The 18,464-nt window shown below is 30.4% G+C and overlaps 4 protein-coding genes across 6 annotated transcripts; 2 read left to right on the top strand and 2 right to left on the bottom strand.

Annotated features, from left to right (window-relative positions):
- The first annotated feature begins 106 nt into the window (after window positions 1-106).
- On the top strand, window positions 107-7,601 carry Cap-D2 (CAP-D2 condensin subunit). Of its 2 annotated transcripts, none has more exons than XM_029314976.2 (19): window positions 107-337; window positions 407-551; window positions 720-854; window positions 986-1,167; window positions 1,247-1,386; window positions 1,443-1,524; window positions 1,645-1,941; window positions 2,068-2,400; window positions 2,480-2,672; window positions 2,766-3,088; window positions 3,155-3,547; window positions 3,675-3,919; window positions 3,995-4,115; window positions 4,188-4,648; window positions 4,824-5,078; window positions 5,500-5,772; window positions 5,842-5,984; window positions 6,053-6,394; window positions 7,054-7,601. In XM_029314976.2, the coding sequence occupies exons 2-19, from the start codon at window positions 437-439 to the stop codon at window positions 7,185-7,187; spliced, it is 4,167 nt and encodes a 1,388-aa protein (XP_029170809.1). In that variant the 5' UTR covers window positions 107-337; window positions 407-436; the 3' UTR covers window positions 7,188-7,601. The 2 variants fall into 2 exon arrangements, with proteins under 2 accessions (XP_029170809.1, XP_029170808.1); XM_029314975.2 differs by having other exon boundaries at window positions 398-551.
- A 753-nt stretch (window positions 7,602-8,354) lies between these two features.
- On the top strand, window positions 8,355-14,873 carry LOC114940249 (protein Aster-B). Of its 2 annotated transcripts, XM_029314814.2 has the most exons (13): window positions 8,862-8,926; window positions 9,004-9,277; window positions 9,360-9,558; window positions 9,739-10,019; window positions 10,311-10,463; window positions 11,233-11,410; window positions 12,117-12,275; window positions 12,653-12,771; window positions 12,859-13,051; window positions 13,410-13,634; window positions 13,723-13,876; window positions 13,936-14,056; window positions 14,434-14,873. In XM_029314814.2, coding segments are annotated over exons 1-13 (2,190 nt in total). In that variant the 5' UTR covers window positions 8,862-8,924; the 3' UTR covers window positions 14,566-14,873. The 2 variants fall into 2 exon arrangements, with proteins under 2 accessions (XP_029170649.1, XP_029170647.1); XM_029314816.2 differs by lacking the exon at window positions 12,117-12,275 and having other exon boundaries at window positions 8,355-8,926.
- A 199-nt stretch (window positions 14,874-15,072) lies between these two features.
- On the bottom strand, window positions 15,073-16,104 carry RpS27A (ribosomal protein S27A). The gene is made up of 3 exons (XM_029314819.2): window positions 15,953-16,104; window positions 15,346-15,563; window positions 15,073-15,246 (listed from the first exon to the last, which is right to left on the bottom strand). The coding sequence occupies exons 1-3, from the start codon at window positions 16,053-16,055 to the stop codon at window positions 15,097-15,099; spliced, it is 471 nt and encodes a 156-aa protein (XP_029170652.1). The 5' UTR covers window positions 16,056-16,104; the 3' UTR covers window positions 15,073-15,096.
- A 226-nt stretch (window positions 16,105-16,330) lies between these two features.
- Window positions 16,331-18,091, bottom strand: Ip259 (NSA2 ribosome biogenesis factor-like IP259). Its single transcript, XM_029314818.2, has 2 exons — window positions 17,819-18,091; window positions 16,331-17,230 (listed from the first exon to the last, which is right to left on the bottom strand). The coding sequence occupies exon 2, from the start codon at window positions 17,186-17,188 to the stop codon at window positions 16,409-16,411; it is 780 nt and encodes a 259-aa protein (XP_029170651.1). The 5' UTR covers window positions 17,189-17,230; window positions 17,819-18,091; the 3' UTR covers window positions 16,331-16,408.
- Window positions 18,092-18,464: the final 373 nt, after the last annotated feature.

Genomic DNA, 18,464 nt, shown 5'->3' with positions numbered 1-18,464 from the left:
TTGTTATTTCGAAAAATCTTTACGTTGTTAGATTTGTGCTAACAGAGTTGATTTTGTAATTTGTTGCAATTATATATTTATATATATATATATATATATATAAATGTGTGTGTGTTTATAATTACGAATCTATAATTCATAGCTCTCCGCGAGAGGTCTCTACAGTCTTTTCTGTGGGAACAGCTTTTAATAATCTGTGATTGGTAGCAGTGAATTTGAAAATGAAACGTATTTGATACGAATGTTTTTGTTGGTTAGTTACGAAGATCGCTTTGAAAGTGGAGCTTGATTGAACATTTTATAAATTTGAGGAAGATAATGAACTATTATTCCAATGGTATTTATTATGATGAGATGTATAATGCAAAACAATCTGATTGTTTGTGACAATTTTTAGGATTTTCAGATTGACGGCTGAATTTAGAATTACATCAAAATGGTAAAAAATTTCGTGATTCCTTTGGTGCCGGATGAGCTTTTGACGTCTCATGCTGACCAATATTTTGTTGATGAGATTGTTCCTATACGAATGATATCACAGACTCTTGATGGTAAGTTTCAATATATAATTCTTATTTTCAATTCTATTGTGACACTTATAATTGCTTTTCTATAGTAACAATAATCTCTAAGTAAATCCTTAATAACAATAAATTGTTAGTAATAACAGTTGCAGTAGTTGAATAGTTTATGTTTATAATGTTGAATTTGTGTTACAGCTACACGACCAGCATTACAGGAAAATGGCCCACATTTTATTTTAGAACATTTTGACACATTTTTCTCTATCATTGTTCATGGCAGTAAAGTGGAACTTGCGGTCTGCCTACGTGGTTTTACTAGGATTTCTAAAGGTAATTTTTTTATATATAAAATCTAGGTTGTGTTATGAATAAAAGTGTTTTTTATTTTACAATATAACTATGTAATTAATTAAGATAAATTACTTGGTGTTAGTTTATTTATACATCGATATCATTTTCAGCTGTGCAAGTACTTGTGGATGATTTGGAAAAAATATTTGATCATAATAATGATATTACAGAGGAAGAGGACCGGAAAACATATTTATGTATTAACAACATGCTAGCATATTTGTTCTCATGGTTTGTTAGTCATATAGATGAACGTGTTGTAAAAAATGCAAATGAAGCCAATATTGGAAAGGTATAAAAATATTATTCTTTTATTTGTATTGTTATATATTATACAATTGTACAATTAAAGATTAATTTATCATTTTTAGTATAAAAAAGGTACCAAGACAGATATTGAAGAAGATTGGGAACAATCCAAACAGAAAGCTTTGGAACTTCTATATCGCTGGCTACAAATACCATTGTATAAGATTTGGAGACCACCAATCGTCGAAAATTCATTTGTTATGTAAGTGATGCAATTAATTTGCAAAACACTGTTAATTTAAACCATAATATTTACAGGACTTTGGCACAAATATGTTATAAAATATTGGAACAGAGTAAAGATACTAAGCAAAAACATATGAGACAAACTATATTTGAGGTATTATTATTTATACATATGTTCATATATCATTTATAGTTGTATATATTGTGCACAAACTTTATTATATTAATTATTAATTATTTATTATTATATTAACTATATTTTTATTTACAACAGATTTTAGGAACTTTGATTAAAAAATATAATCATGGGATAACTTGCATTGTGAGAATTATTCAATTAGTAAAATTATGTGACTCACTAGCAGTACCTATAGCGGCTGGCATAGTACATATGACGACTGAATGTGGTTGTACTGGTTTGATAAAAAGTGTAATGAATGAGATTGGACAGAGTGAAATTGGTGAAGTCGAAAGTCGTAATGTATCCACGTTTCTCGAAAACATCGCAATCTCGCAACCTGATCTTATAATTCCTGTTCTTGATGAGATGATGGATTATCTGTCAAATGAGGTACGTTTTTATCATAATTCTTTTTTGCTATTGATTAAACAATAGTTTGATATAAGACTTGTTAAATGATATGCATAATTAAAGAGGTAGTTTAATTTAAACAATTTTTTTGAAATTATTTTATAGTTTTATACTATGAGAAACTGTGTGATTGGAGTCTTGGGTAGTGTAGTACAAAAAGCACTGACTGGCGAAGATCTTACGGATGAACAGAAAGAGCTACGTGATGAATGCCTAAACAATTTGGAGGATCATATTTTGGATTGCAATGCTCATGTTAGATCAAAGGTACTTCAAATGTGGCAGCGCTTGTGTTGCAACGGTGCTGTACCATTAGCCAGATATGGGAAGCTTTTAGCCGCCATCGCACTTCGCTTAGAAGATAAGAGCGCGATTGTTCGTAAACAGGCTCTCCAATTGTTGCGTGCCATGTTGCAAAGTAATCCCTTCGCTGCCAAGGTATATATTCTTCAAAAATTAAAAGTATCACTTTTCTCTTGACTGATCTTTTGATTTGATGTATTTTATTTTATTGCAGTTGACTTCTGTTGAACTCTCCGATTCGTTGGAAAAAGAAAAATCAAAATTGCAAGAATTGCAAGCTCAAATTGCATGCACTAGTGAACGCGGTCATATGCAAAGATTTGAACTTTGGAACACTTTACAGCCAGATATTAAAGCGACAATAAAACAGATTTTTGAAAATGAAACGGAATATATAAATGATTCATGTTAGTTATATTACACTTGTTAATATATTATTGATGTGCAAAACATTTTCAAGACACATTACAAAATTTATTACACATGATTTTATTTAATAGGTACAGAGAACAAAGAGAATATTGATGCAGATCATGCTTTCGAACATGTAAGACAATTATTATTAAACCGAGAAGTCACCGAAGCTGTAACATACTTGTGGAAAACTTGTATGTTATTGAAAGAAGCCCCTGAAATGAAAAATCTTTCCAGTACAGCAAAGGAGGAGTGTCTATTTGCCTTTTTACTGAAAATTTTTATAGAATCGGAAAGCAAATCTGCAGATAATGAGGAGGAGAATATGATCGATGCAAGCAAGTCAGAACAAAATAATAAGAAAAAAGAAGAGCTAAGACTGAGAAAACGCGTTATAAATTACTTAACAGTACGTGACATGAAATTGAATAAAGCAATTCTTTTGAACTGTTTATAATTGTAGCTTTTTTTGCAGAATTGTCTCAAGTTTGCGAGCGAGTTGGAAAAGGCAATACCGATGGCAGAAAAACTATTGTTCTCCACAAGTCCCGGCGATGCCGTTGAATCCTGTACATTCCTAGGAACCGCTTTTCAATTCGGAGTAACTGGTGCAGCCAGCGCAATACGCGAAGCCCTTTTTCAAGTGTTCCATCGTGATCAGTCTGTGCGTAGTAATGTAGCAGTGGTGTACAAAAACATCTATTTCGACATTGATAATGACAAACAATCAGCTCGTCAAATAGCCGTAACTCGCGCCAATCGTTTGATCAATTTGTTAAAAGAGTTACAGCCTGGACAGAGTCCGGCTTTAGCTCAACTGATCGTGACATGGTATGAAAACGGGGAATTAAACAGCGAATTACTGCAGGTAATTTAATACTAAGTATATTTATCTCATTTGATGACCACAGTTGTAAATACTTTGTTATACTTTTATAATTAGAAATACTTTACAGAGTTCAATATCTTTATTTTAATTAATGCTATATCCATAGGTATTATGGGAAAAGTTTTCCATGAAATATCCGGATACATTGCAAATAGACAGCAGAACTTCGTTAATGATAATAACGATGATAGCTCAAGCAGAATCTAACATTGTGATCGATAATCTAGATGTATTAGTGAAAGTAGGATTAGGTCCACGCGCGAAGGACGATCTTCTTCTCGCGCGAGACACTTGCAGAATGCTATTAATGATAAAACATAACAACAAGGATATTGAAAAAGCACCTCTGAGGTAAATTTTTAAAAATGATGAAAATAATTTGAAGTTTTTTAGAATTGAGTTAAAAGATTCTTTCTTATCGTATAGATATTCCAACGATCAAGATATGTTCCAACAAATCCAGATATTGTTAAAAGACACTTTTATTAACGCGAATGAAAACGCTTATGTCTCTTTTGCGACGGATGCACTTAACGTCATATATCATGTGAGTGAGACTGTTATGTGTTAATTAAATACACTTGGGATATCGTGCTGAGAGTTTTATTTTAAATTCCAGCTAGCAAATCAACCTGATAAATTGGTAAAGGAATTGTTATTGGACATCACTGAGAAGAGTCAACTCATAAATAAGGAAAATAATCAAGCAGGTGTATCACGCCCTGTACTCTGCAAACTGCTGCATATAGTTGGACACATTGCCATCAAGCAAATGATTCATTTGGACATGCCCATTTATAAAGAACTTAAGCGTAGAAATGCAGTACGAAAGCAAAATAAGAGCAAGAAACAAGTACCGAGAGGTAACACCTTTACGACACCAGATATTAGATCCAAATCAGCAAACGCGTCGGTCTCTTCGAGTGCACGACGAAATAGAGATAACTCGATGATTTCTGCGACCAGTGAGAATGGTGAGGAAGCTTTAGAAGGTGCAATAGATGACGCCGAAGCGGAATTCGTGAATAATGCTCTCGAAAATGAGATCGTTACTGGAAATGGCTTGCTCGCAAAATTTGTGTACGTATTCAAATAATCACATCTATGGCAGGTAAATTAATTAATTCTTACTCATTGGCCTTCAAATCAATTTAAATTAATATCGTGCAAGAATGATAATGATCTTTACTCGATTGATAGAGAAAACTTCCATATATATATATATATATATATATATATTATACAATTGTTACAGGCCACTTGTATTGGATGTATGCAAGTATCACGATAAGTATAATAACGAGAATCTACAAGCCGCAGCCTCACTCGCACTCAGCAAAATGATGACGGTAAGTTCTATATTTTGCGAGCAATCTTTACAACTCTTAGTCACCATATTGGAACGATCGCCGTATCCCGGAGTGAGATCGAACATGCTGATCGGATTGAGCGATCTTGCTACTAGATTTCCCAATCAAGTGGAACCATGGTCAAAGCACATCTATGGCAGGTAAATTAATTCTTACTCATTGGTCTTCAAATTAAAAGTCACTTTTCAAGTATTGATTAATATATCGATTTAGGAATGAAAATGATTATATTTAGTATGTCGTAAAATATGTTAAAAAGTCTTAATAAACATAGGTTCGCAATTGAATCATTTTTGAGATATTTGCAATATCTCATACAAACTTTAACTTACTTATAATTTAATTTAATTTACTTATATTCACACGAATAAAATAATAAAAAAAATAAAAATAATAAAAATAAAAATATCTCAGAAACGATTTGCAAACCTAAATATTTATTAAGACTTTTCGACTTGTTTTTAAACATACTAAATCCCCTTAAAATATTGTACAACTTTTTCAACACTCTGTATATTAGTATTAATTTAATATTATTAATATTAATATTTATGTTCATAGACTCCGAGATCAGAATGTAGACGTGCGTAGAACGTGCGTTCGTATGTTATCGAATCTGATAATGAGGGAGATGATACGAGTGAAAGGACAAGTTTCAGAATTAGCACTTTGCATTATTGACGAGGATAAACAAATACGGCAGAACACGAAAGACTTCTTTAATCAACTCGCCCAGAAAGGCAATGCTTTGTATAATATAGTGCCCGATATATTGTCGCGCTTAGCAGATCCTGAATTGAATCTCGAGGAAAAACAATTTCAGGAAACCATCAAGTAAATATTGTAGCTCAATATGTACAGCAGAAAAAAACTGCATCTCTTCATTAATGTTATAACTTACAGATACATTCTCGGTCTGATACAGAGAGAGAGACAAATTGATACCATAATTGATAAAATTTGTGCTAGATTTAAATTAGCTACCACAGAAAGACAATGGCGTGATCTTTCCTACTGTCTTACACTGTTGCAATTCAGTGGAAAGAGTAAGTCAAGTAATTTTTGTTTAGTAATGTAATTGATATTAATCCTATTCTTTCTTTTTCTTTTAAAGGTATACGACGTCTTATCGAAAGTTTACCACTACTGAAAGAAAAAATTCATTATAAACCGGTATTAGCAGCGTTGCAAAATATCATTGAGCAAGCGAAGAAAAAGGCAGATGCTACTGCTGCTTGCACAGAATTAGAAGAGAAAATACAAGAACTTTTAGAGACCGAAACAGAAACCGAAAACTCGAGTGTGGCAGACAAACATCGAATGCCGCCACCATCTACCATACCGAAAAATATAAAAAGTATTCGTAAAAAGAAAATTAATGATGATTCCGATGAAGATGATAGCTCTGATGATTCTGAGGAAGATGTGCAAGAGAGAGATGCACCTATTGCACAAAGTGAGTAAATAAAGTCGATTTTGTTAATTTCTTACATTTAAAATTAAAAATATATATAAATGTATAGGTATTTTTTTATATATATTTTTCTTAGCGAGAAATAACAAAGAAAAATCAACTGCATATAACAATTACTCAGTTATAATAAAATTATTACACAGTCGTGAAAAACAAACGGAGAGTTATATATAGTCGAAATGAATTCAGAATATTATAATTTCAGTAATGTTTGATTTAATTTGTTATATACAATTAACTTTTTTAAATATTTATTATAATATTCGTCTAATATTTACTGTAATATAAATATTTAGAAAAAAAACATTTCTTATTATATATTAATAAATAAATACACCATAATTTGCAAATGCAGTAGTATATTTGAAACTTACATCATTATTATTATTTATAGGTTTGTTTTTTCACTAGTTTTGCACTAGTTTATTAGTGCAGGAACAGAAAACAAATCCTATATTATATTGGAAAATAGTATTCCGACTTTATATTTTATTTTGATTGTATGTAAAATAACTTTCTGATTGTTTTTCGCTTTATTTTCTTAAAATTTAGTATTTGTTATATGCAATTAAAAGTGATTGAATAAATAATTAATAAGCAATAGGAATAGGTAATACGAATTTTATTCTACTTTCTCTTAGACAAAAGAAAAGGACACGTACAAAAGAAAAATACAAAGACTAATGATGAAAACAGCGTATCGCCGTCTCCGAAACGATATAAAACTAATACACCGTTGCGAGAGACTAGGGTTTCAACTCGATTACGTAAATAATTATTTTTCTTGTAGAATTAGGAATAATTTTGTAATAATGTAACTTTTTAATAAAGCCTTTTCACCAGCCGCTAAAATCGATTGTTTGAGCGACAAAATGATCACGTAACAACTTTTGTAACAATTTTTGTATATGAAAAGGATAGCAGCGCGACAGAGTTGAAAGTTGAGCGTTTAAGCAGTAAATGCTTTGTAGTTGAACTGATTAAAAATTGTTGATGCTGGATTACGAGCGACAAATCTGCCGCTTCAATCGCTTGTTTTAGCGGCACGTGAAATTGCCCCTTAATAAAATGTTATTTTAAGATGTATTAAAAATATTAGAAATTTTGCTTATAAATGCATATTTAGTAATATGCTATTTCATTTTACAATGTAGATAAGACTTATTTAAATACATTTTGATATAGATAATATTTATTCATTCAATAACCTAGATAACAAAAATGCTGAATATTAGCAAATTCATGATTTTGCAGCAGATTTTGATATGCATATCTTCCTTATGCTCAGTTTCTGATAACGTGGCTTGCCGATGTAATATGTAATTATTTAGCCGTTACTAAATCTCGGTACGTTTTATGGATATTAAATTGTATGTGAAATCAGTGTATAGGATCAGTAAGATGCATTCTGCTATGCATATTATACATATTGATTTTTAATGATTTTCTATTTTTCTTGTGTATTTTACTGCAATAATATTCAATCATGCGATCTGTTATTTTATATTATATTGCATATAATTGCATATAAATTGTTAATTGATAATAAAATAAAATTAAAAAAAAATTATAAAATCAATTTTTAAAAGTTAGAAAATTTGATTTTATAATTTTTTTTAAATTTTATTTTATTATCAATTAAAATATATATGTATGTATGTAATATATTTATATGTATATTTATTGTGTATTCTTTTAAATAGCAGGCAGTATATACAATGAAAGTATATATGTTTAAATATATATATTGACAAAACATTTTTTTTATCTATTCTATATTTTTTGGTTAGAAAACCCGCTAAAAATTCAAACTGCAATTCAAAAGATATGAAAAGTTACTAGATATATCCACCAATTGAATTCGTTTTTCGAGAGCCAATCAGTATTGGCTGGCGTCCGTAACCATTACGTCTCTCGAACACAATCTATACTCGTTCATTATTTCGTGCTCAATGATTGATGCATTCGCGCTTTCGAACGCGACGGTTGCATTTTTTTTTTTTGGATAGTGTTGTCGCGCGTAGGTGACAGTTTTTCACATAAGAGAGATATATTTTTTCCGATGTCGTAAATAACGCGAGAGAAAAAACCGGGTGACGAAGCACAAAACGGTGATGTCCCGCGATCGTCGAGCTACCGTGATCTGAAGCGAGTGATGCCTGACACGGTGACGCGCGGTGGCTGCTCTTTATCTGAAATGTGTCACTCTTATCGCGGTAGGCCCAAGTACCGATGCCCAATGTGTGGATAAAAACACGATAAAAACGCTCTGTTAGCCAATTAAATGCATACTAACGATCGCACACCGCTTACATACGCTACAATACGCTATCTATTTCATATAATCCGGTGCCGAGGCACTTAAAGTCTATCTCCCAAATCCATCGGTGAGACTCTCTCAAAGCTTTTGATGTTTGACAGCTCCAGCCGCGAGTGCGTGGACGCTGACATCGCGTAATTTGTTATTATACACTTCGAGACCGAGACGGTTCAAAAGTAATTGGTATCAAGCATGTATGTATCATTGATATATTTTGCAAGATACTTAACGTTTTCCTTATCTGACGTCATGTTTTTTTTCTGTTTATCAGGAACAAATCTGTGGAGAATCTGTTGATATCTAGTCACGAAGTAATTAGTAGCATTAATTCTTCTGGTTTGAGTAATCAAAATTCAGCAACGAATGTAGGAAACGTTGCGGAAAATGCACAAGAAACTGTGGGTGATCGTAACAGTCCTGTGTCCAGTCCTAATTTATCCCCACGTCCCAGCCCGAGAGCTCATTCCAGACGAGAATATTCCAGATTAAATTCTGATTCTTCTACTAAAGAGTTTCGTGCAAATAAATCTGATGATCAATCTCAGGTATGCATCTACCATTTTAAAATTATAATTCTTACATTCAAGTATTTTGATTGAAAATATAATTGTTTTTCATGATATACAGGATCTGATCAACAGATCGTCCGACTCGGCTGATCTCAACAAGAGTTCTTCTCATGAAAGTAAAAAGGAAACACGTAGCAGTGATCGGACCAAGAAAAAATCTTCCTGGTATAATGTACTTTACCCAACTTATAAATCACGCTCGGAGGACTTTAAACGAATATTCAAAGATGTGCCTGATGATGAGAGATTGGTGGTAGGTAAGTGTTGACTGAAGAATATCGTCTTTTGTGCATATAAAAATGTATTATGTCACATTATTTTATTCCCTATCAGTTATTCAAACTAACTAGTTTACAATTGTTGCATCCACATAATTGTAGACTTAATATTTATAACATGTTCCACAATTTTATTAATTTAGCAACATAATATTTTAGATTACTCCTGTGCTCTTCAGCGTGAGATATTGGTACATGGTAGACTTTATGTGTCTCAAAACTATGTGTGTTTTTATGCTAATATATTTATGTGGGAGACATTGGTCTCCCTACGTTGGAAAGATGTTACATCTATTACCAAAGAGAAAACTGCACTTGTCATTCCAAATGCTATTCTGATTTGTACTGTTACTGACAAGTTCTTCCTAACATCGTTTGGAGCGAGAGATAAAACATATGTAATGTTATTTCGTGTTTGGCAAAATGCTCTTATTGGGGAGGTATGCATATATTACATACTACTAAATATCAAAGACTTTTATGGTAATGTTGAAAAAAATACTAATCTTGAGATATGATATACTTACAAATAAAAGTGTTTATCAAACGATTTAAAGTATATTTGCTGGACTAATTTGTTTATTTTATTTTATTTTTTTTTTAATTTCAAATTGTATTCTCTGCAAAAAAAATTGTTATAAATATTTTAAGAATAGACTGTATTATAAAATTGTATAATGTATTCTTGTAATGTACATTTCTTCTAATACAATATTTTATTTTATTTTCAGCCAATGAGTATGGCTGAAATGTGGCAGCTTGTACACGCTTGTTATGGGGATGAATTAGGCTTAACCTCTGATGACGAAGATTATGTACCGCCGTTACCTGCGGCAGACGAAGAGAAATTGTCAACTCGTCTCTCTGTAGAGTCCTTTTCCGAGGTAAATTTGATGATATTTTTTGAAAAAGAATTGTACATATATTATTTTATTAATTGAAAAAAATGATAATTATATACAAAAATTAGTGAGAAATTGGATCTATTAGATTAAATAATATGTTAAGTTCAAGATTAGAATTTTTTTTATTATTAAATTATTTTATTAAATTTTTTAAAATAATTTTTTTAGATTTGTAAAATGTATTGAAACAAATGACTTAATTCTCTGATTGACGAAAATTATTTTTAAATTTGTTTTTAATTGCATCTGACAATTATAATAAATGATTTTAATTTGTTGTTCATGTATAAAGATTCGTGGCATTTCAGACTTTATCAGATACTCTATTACAAATTTAATATTTTGTTCAATGGAATCTTAAGTTGATTCTCAATAAAAGATTTTCAAATCAGTCTTGACTTCTCTCCACGGCTCATAGATAGCGTCACTAAAATATCCCCCGATTTCTTACAATAGTAAAGCTTGTTTTGTAAACAGGTGCATTTATCAGTTTCCCCCGAGTCGAAAGAGCTGTTCCCAGCGAAACTTTCAGACGAGTGGGCAAATATAACTGAATGTATTTAGATTTCTAACTAATTCTATTTCATAAATTAATAAATTCAATAAATTAATGAAAATTACAAAATTAGTAATTGATTCCACGTAATAATTGCTGAAAAAAATATATGAATTAAAGTTAACATTGACTAGTCAATTGAACACATTGTTAACATTTATGTTATTTTATTATTTTTTCATGAAAACAAAGGCTGAGGTAGCTACTATGGAAAATTCAGCATCTCCAGCCATGGATCCTACTCCTGTGGAACAATCGGGTGCTGAATCTCCAATTCAGCAACCAGTTCCACCAATATCTAAACCAGATCCTGTTCCTGATCCAACAGATTTGAGTGATACAACAGAAAGTGAGGCCGAGAAACATGGTTGTAAGTATCTTTTTTTTTAAGAAATATATTTTGTTTTAAAATTTTTATCAGAACCTTTTTAAAGAGCAGATTACCAAAATACTTAATAAGTATCAATTAATAAAATTATAAAACTTAATATTTTTAATACAAGGATAAAATGTTTTTCTAATATTTTCGAATATATAAATGCTTCACAAATAATCTAGACTAGCAAATCTAAAAAACAGGAAAAAACCTTTATATTTTTAATGTATTTATAAAATGAACTACTATATATTATGTGTATTATTTTAATTTGTATTCAAATCAGTCTTTTCAGTTTTTTGAATTTTTTTAATTATCAAGCTTTTTGCACATTAAAGTGATTAAGAAACTAATAAAAAACTTGTAAAATTGCAAGAAATTAAGCTTACTATAAAATGCATGATATATATCTAAAGATGATTAATTTCTGCAACATAGATTTAAGTTAAGCCTGTACATTTTCTGTAAATATGTATTTTTTTAAGACAGCTCTTGCCATGACATTATTAACATTTAATTTTTTTCGCGAACTAACTTAAATTGCAAGTCATATAATACAAACAGAAATAAAATTACATTTATACTTTGATAAGAAATCTACATTAAAATTTGCAATTTTTATCTGAAAGATACATAAGTACTATTCATCCTAAGATTACATGCATAGCATGTAATGCAGTCATGATAATGCTTGTTCCAGTGAAAATGAGCATACGGAGCACAACGGTCTGCACTTCCCTGCATGAAGGTCGACAACTTAACAAATCGACATTACCTATCCACATCGATCAACTGTTTACCCTGCTCTTCACAAATTCAAAATTTTTCTTAGATTTTCATACTGCTCGCAAGACTACTGGTAACAAAATAATAATTCTGTTATTATTATTTATTATTAAGTGCATGTGTCTGAGCCATCTTAAAGAATATTTAAAAAGCTTGTGTTTCTAAATGGTTTCAAATAATAGCTTTGTGTGTCTGTATATAAGCGTATATGCGCGCGTGTGTGTGTGTGTGTATACACACACACACACACACACATATATATATATATATATATATATATATATATATAATATACAATTTCAATTTTTGGAAAACATAGATTTAGAAAATAATTTAAAAATTTATAAGCGGCTTTATTTATATAATTGTGCAATATCTGCAAATATGTGTGCATTTGTATCAAGCAATATAAATTTATTTCTCATTGTTTTCTTTTTCTATCTTATGTAGATTTAATACAATCTGCATGGATGCAAAATCAAACTGGTCAAAAAATGAGGACCCTTTCATTCACGGTATCTTTGACTCAAGCTATTGGTCCAAGAACTTGTCAAGTTACAGAAACGCAGGTAAAAAAATCTATTTCAAGAAAAACTTGTGTTAAATATTTGTGCATTATGTTTTTCTTTTTTTATATCTAATATTATATTTTGTAGGTGATGTTACCGTGCAGTAGACCAGGTCATCTTTATTGTATAGATGTAGAAAGTATTAATGCTGGTATACCTTATGCCGATTCCTTTAGTATTTTGACACATTATTGCATAAATAATATTTCCGAAAATGAGACAAGTCTTGCCATTTACGCACAAATGAAGTATAAGAAGAGTGTATGGGGTATTATGAAAAGTAAGTTCAAACAATTAAAGATAAATTAAACAATTACACAATTAAAGATAGTTTGATAAAGAAAAGACATTCAACTCGAAATAATTCTTTTTTAAAAGCTATAATAAGTCAAATTGAATATTTTATTAAATTGAAAAATTAGATTTGTGAATTTATATTTGTTTTTGTTGATAAAGTTGATGATTAGTTTACCAATGTAATCGACCATAATTGAATATAAATACTAAATTTTTTTATACTAAAATTAAATTGAACTTTTTAAATTTTTTTCCAAAAATTCATATTTTTTGAATTGTGTTAGTCATTTTTCCACATGCAAAATATTTTAATTAACGATTTTTGTTCTTAAAAAAACTAGGTGTGATTGAAAAGAATTGTTGGGCAGGCTTGGAAGAGTATTTTAATAGTTTAGTAAAAGCATTGGCAGTGGAGTGTGAAGAAGGTACTGTAAGTGGAGGTATAAAGAGAAAAACAAGAAAACGACGACGTGCGACAGGTCCAGGAGCTGCATTGCAAACACATGCTTCTGAGCACATATCTGTGAATCATCAAATTTCTCCCTCCAGTTTGCCACATGTTCACAGTAATATATAATTCAATATTTTTCTACAACATACATTTAATTTATAAACATTATGTTAAACTATCTGACACTTTTTTTATTCCACTAGATGCTAGTACTAGAAGCGATACCAACATGATTCTCAGTTCAATGCTACTAGTTGCTGTATTGTGTTTAATGGTGATCAACGGCTTGCTGTATTATAAATTATGGGGATTGGAGGAAGCCGCTGCATATACCATTATGGACTTACATGTACTGAAGTATGTGTTATTGATTTCTTTTATAAAATACTGTTCTAATATTTCTGTATTACTTTCAGAAATACGCCAAAGACTGAAGAGGATTGGATTAACCTTTTGCAACAACAAGAAAGTTTGCACAATGTAGAAATGAGAAAATGGCAAAGGGTTTTACACACTGCTGCACAATTACTTAGACAAGTAAGGCTTAGACAAGATTAAAGATTAAAATATAAACGAACAATAATATAATTTAACAATATTATCAATATTCTTTTTTTTTTTAATGCGGAAAAAATTAAAGATATAAAAACCACAAAAATTCTGAAACATTAATTTATTAATTGAATAAGATTTGTGAGACAAAAAAATCTTTCTTTATATTTTATTAAATTTAACACTTATAATATTTATATATAATATTTTTATAAAGATATTCTTTATATAGATATTTTTTGTTTTCGTAATTTTTAATATTCCATACAAGATTTTGAAATTTATTCAGATAATTTTTCCGCATTCTATATATATTATAGAAAATTCTTTAATTTTAATATTTCTGTTTTATATTTTAATAGACAGAAGAATCTTTAACGGAATTACAAATGAGTATTCATCCCACTGCAACAGAAAAAATGTTCTCAGTATTACAACCAAGCTTGAAGAGTATAAATACACATACAGAACGGCGAACTAAGTCAGAAATGTAAGGACTCGTGTGTAACAAAAAATCATCAGAAACAAAAATTTTGTGTAAAATATTGATTTGCGCATCGATAGATAGATCTTTGCATAAATACACAAGAAAGCATCTACCAGCTTTGTTTAAATGTGTATATTCTTCCTATTATTTTAAGAATTATGTTATATGTACAGCTTCATGAATCAATTATAATTAACTATTATGTTAATAGTTTAAATATTTACAATATAATGTATTAAAATTGTATGTAAACTTACTTCATATATTTAAGCATTGTGAAAAGTTATGAAAAATAATAGATGATTTTTAGAACAATTCTGTGAAATCGTTTGGCAATTTATCTATTCATTGTTATCCTTATTATTTTCACAAAAACAATTATCAACATTTACAAAATTGAAAATAATACGAATAGTTGAATAAAAAAACAATATAGTTAAGTACTTTGATTAAATTATTTAATCACATAAAAGAACAAAGGATAAATGTAAGGACATAAAATTTTTACAAACTGTACGTGAAAATATATTTCGAGAATTTATTTCTCCTCTGGTTTATTGAATACAAGCGTGTATCCGCATTTGCCACAATAATGACGATCTTCCATTGCAGCCATGAATACACCAGCACCACACTGCTCCATGGGACATTCTCGTCTCAAGCGGTGGATTTTTCCGTTTTCATCTACCTGTAAAATATATTCCATGCCAAATTTATTTATTTCATCAATACTAAGAGAAGAAAGGAAAATTCGCAAGAACAAACATATAACGAGACAAATTCTTACCTTATAATATTTTAGCACAGCAAGCTTGACCTTCTTTTTCTTGTGCTTAATTTTCTTGGGGGTGGAGTAATTCTTCTTCTTGCGTTTTTTAGCACCACCTCGCAAACGCAATACCAAGTGTAAGGTAGATTCTTTCTGAATATTATAGTCAGACAAAGTTCTACCATCTTCCAATTGCTTGCCAGCAAAGATCAACCTCTGCTGATCTGGTGGAATTCCTGAAACGATCAAAATCTCATTTATAATTGAAAAATGAAATTTATGTATTTATTTAAAATAAAAATATATATAATGTATACCATCTATATATACTTGGTCGATATATATATAAGAATTATAACAAAAATACATAAATATCAATAATAACTAGCATTTTTAAGATATGTAGGAATCATCAGAAGATAAAATTTTTGTAAATTAAATTTTGAAGGCACAAATGAAAACAATGCAACTTTATATTTTCTATTTAATTTTAAACCGATTTCATTTTAAATTCTTTCAGCTCCCTAAATTATATAATTTCAATAATATATATTTTTCCAGCATCTTTCCATCAAAACTGATTAAAATAGATTATAATAATCTTGCATATCAAGATATGCCTCACCTTCCTTATCTTGAATTTTCGCCTTTACATTTTCGATCGTATCCGATGCCTCGACCTCGAGAGTGATGGTCTTACCGGTAAGAGTTTTCACAAAGATCTGCATGATCGATGATTCTGTAATATTATATTAACGTTTATATACATTATACTTAAAATAATCAACAATTGATTTTTTTTAAGTTGTGATCCAAATGTTATTTTTAAAAACTATTGTGTATATACTAAAGCCCAAACACAATGCTATCACGATATCACTAAGATTGTACACACTACAAAAAAATATTTAGAATATGTAATATCTACTTAGACTTATGCAATATGATTGTTTCAAGGAATTCCAAAGGTAAATTGGGATACTTTTATAATACATACAATATATACATGTATTAAAATCTTTTTATTTCAGAAATTACATCATAATGCCTAAGAAAAATTTATAAATAACAATCGTGTACTTTATACAAGCAAAACAGCATTAATACATCCATCATTTTCAGGATTATTTGTGACCTGCGCATATTTTCCCCATACCACTTTGCCTGATTGCGTTACAAGACCCAATTCCGAGATATTGACTTCGATAACAGTTCCCTTCGTGATGACGCCTAAATTCGTATAAAGAGGTGAGCTCGGATTTTTCTTGACACCGATGAGCGGTAGAGAAAACGTTGCCTTTAATTCCGGATGAGTGACGTGTGCAGTTTTGAATCTCAATGCCATCGGTCTGATGAATCTTTCAAACTTGGGCGGCTTTCTCGTAAAGTTCTCTCCAACAAATGTCACTTTGGTTACCATTCTCTTCCACGATTTTCGTTTCGTTTTCCCGCTTCTTAGTACTTTGAAAACTTCAGACTCCGATTGTGCTCTTACTTTAGGTATCGGAACATCCCATTTGCCAACCTTCTCTTTACGCTTTTGCTTTATCATATTGGACAGTACTTTTGCGCGATTGGTGACATTACGATCTAGCAGATATACAGGTAACGCTCCTTCCGGCAGCTTGTCGGATTTCTCCTTGACCCTCTTTTCTTCATGTGCTTTGATCTTCTTCTTCATCTGGATCTTCTCATTTCGTCGCTCCTTATTGAAGATCTTGGCCTTTATACCACGTAAAGTACGAGCTTGCTCCGCTCGTTTGTGAGGTGCACGAGCTTCCTTCTTCCTCTTTCTTTCTTCATAGTCCAAACGGCGACCGTAGAGCTTACGGTGCCTCTCAATGTATTCGTTCTGTGGCATCTTTCTATGTAACTTTTTGTTCTCGTATGGGATTAACTTTCTCTGAAAAAGAAGTTTCTCTTGAATAATTTAATGAATTTTAATGATATAATTCATTTCATACTTAAAAGCTTATTTATTTTTCATGGGGAATATTTTCTTTTATAAGTAACTTAAAAATATATATGTTATACCTACCTATCTCTACTCATTAAATAGATTTATATATTTTATAATTTTTTTAAAAATATTAAATAATTAATATCACTCAAAAAACATAAAGAACATAATAGATGCAATCCCTTACGAGGACAATAGCTGCATAGATTTCATTTATTTAGTAAAGACAACAATGGATTAATATTCACTAACATGAATCAAGAAATAATTTCAGTTTAATGTCATAAAATAGTGTCTATTTCTTAACTAATGATAATAAAATATTGTACATCTATCTCTTTAATATAAAATTTAAAAAAAAAATTTTTTAAATAAAAGAGTTATTTTACATAATTTTTTCAAGAGATGTTTTACCTCAAAAAAATTAATTAATTAGCGCTCCAATATATCAATAAATTGAAGGAATAAATGAGCGAAGGAAATGGAGGCTATTCGACCGTATCGGCCAGTAATAAGAAAAAAAGTGCTAACCTCAATGAATGTTTCGTCCGATTGTTGTCTTTATCAAATGCAGTCGTAAATTACAATTAAATGCAATCAATGCATAATATGCTCGGTTAATCGAGGCATACGGATATTACGAGACAGATTTATCGCGTGATCGGAAACACGATGATCGTCGCGCTTGGCCATGTGTTCGCGGCAACTTTTGCCACATCGACGTGTCTAAGACAAAACAGGATCTTATAAATCATAGATTTCGATGTCTACGGCGATAGAACGCAGAAATAAGCGCGACAGCGTCGTATTTGGGCTTTTTTTTCTCTAAATTACGGAATATCACGTCGGAACCTACCTTCGAATCACGCCACGAGACACGGAAAAGAACAACAACCCGGGAGTATGCGCTGAACTAGAGCCATAGAGTCTCTGACGCGGTACCGGAAGTGTTAGCCGTGCCATCTGGCGGAACGCTAACGCAATAAAATAGAATGATCCTCACGCAGCGTCGCGCTTTATCAGTGAAATATATGAATAAAATATGCAATATAAATAAAAATAAAAAATAAATAAATAAATATATAAATAATATAAATATAAATAAATAATATATATATATTTATATATAATTATATATATAAATATTATATATATAATAAATAAAAATCATCGTTAT

Source organism: Nylanderia fulva, unplaced genomic scaffold (genome assembly GCF_048542155.1).
Source record: "Nylanderia fulva isolate GAGA-0341 unplaced genomic scaffold, ASM4854215v1 Scaffold16, whole genome shotgun sequence".
In the NCBI taxonomy this organism is placed as follows: Eukaryota; Metazoa; Arthropoda; class Insecta; order Hymenoptera; family Formicidae; genus Nylanderia; species Nylanderia fulva.
Note: the sequence above shows the minus strand (reverse complement) of the source record. Positions and strands in the feature narration are given on the sequence as shown.

What these genes read in the sequence shown, in the direction of transcription:
- Ip259 (XM_029314818.2), bottom strand. Translation starts at nt 17,188, where the DNA reads ATGCCACAGAACGAATACATTGAGAGGCACCGTAAGCTCTACGGTCGC.
- Cap-D2 (XM_029314976.2), top strand. Translation starts at nt 437, where the DNA reads ATGGTAAAAAATTTCGTGATTCCTTTGGTGCCGGATGAGCTTTTGACG. An exon ending in GATATCACAGACTCTTGATG is followed by an intron (nt 552 to 719) that starts GTAAGTTTCAAT and finishes TTTGTGTTACAG; the next exon opens with CTACACGACCAGCATTACAG. An exon ending in GTAATCCCTTCGCTGCCAAG is followed by an intron (nt 2,401 to 2,479) that starts GTATATATTCTT and finishes ATTTTATTGCAG; the next exon opens with TTGACTTCTGTTGAACTCTC.
- RpS27A (XM_029314819.2), bottom strand. Translation starts at nt 16,055, where the DNA reads ATGCAGATCTTTGTGAAAACTCTTACCGGTAAGACCATCACTCTCGAG. An exon ending in GAAAATTCAAGATAAGGAAG is followed by an intron (nt 15,564 to 15,952) that starts GTGAGGCATATC and finishes TGATCGTTTCAG; the next exon opens with GAATTCCACCAGATCAGCAG. An exon ending in CTGTGCTAAAATATTATAAG is followed by an intron (nt 15,247 to 15,345) that starts GTAAGAATTTGT and finishes TATATTTTACAG; the next exon opens with GTAGATGAAAACGGAAAAAT.
- LOC114940249 (XM_029314814.2), top strand. An exon ending in AATCTGATGATCAATCTCAG is followed by an intron (nt 9,278 to 9,359) that starts GTATGCATCTAC and finishes CATGATATACAG; the next exon opens with GATCTGATCAACAGATCGTC. An exon ending in TGTATGGGGTATTATGAAAA is followed by an intron (nt 13,052 to 13,409) that starts GTAAGTTCAAAC and finishes TAAAAAAACTAG; the next exon opens with GTGTGATTGAAAAGAATTGT.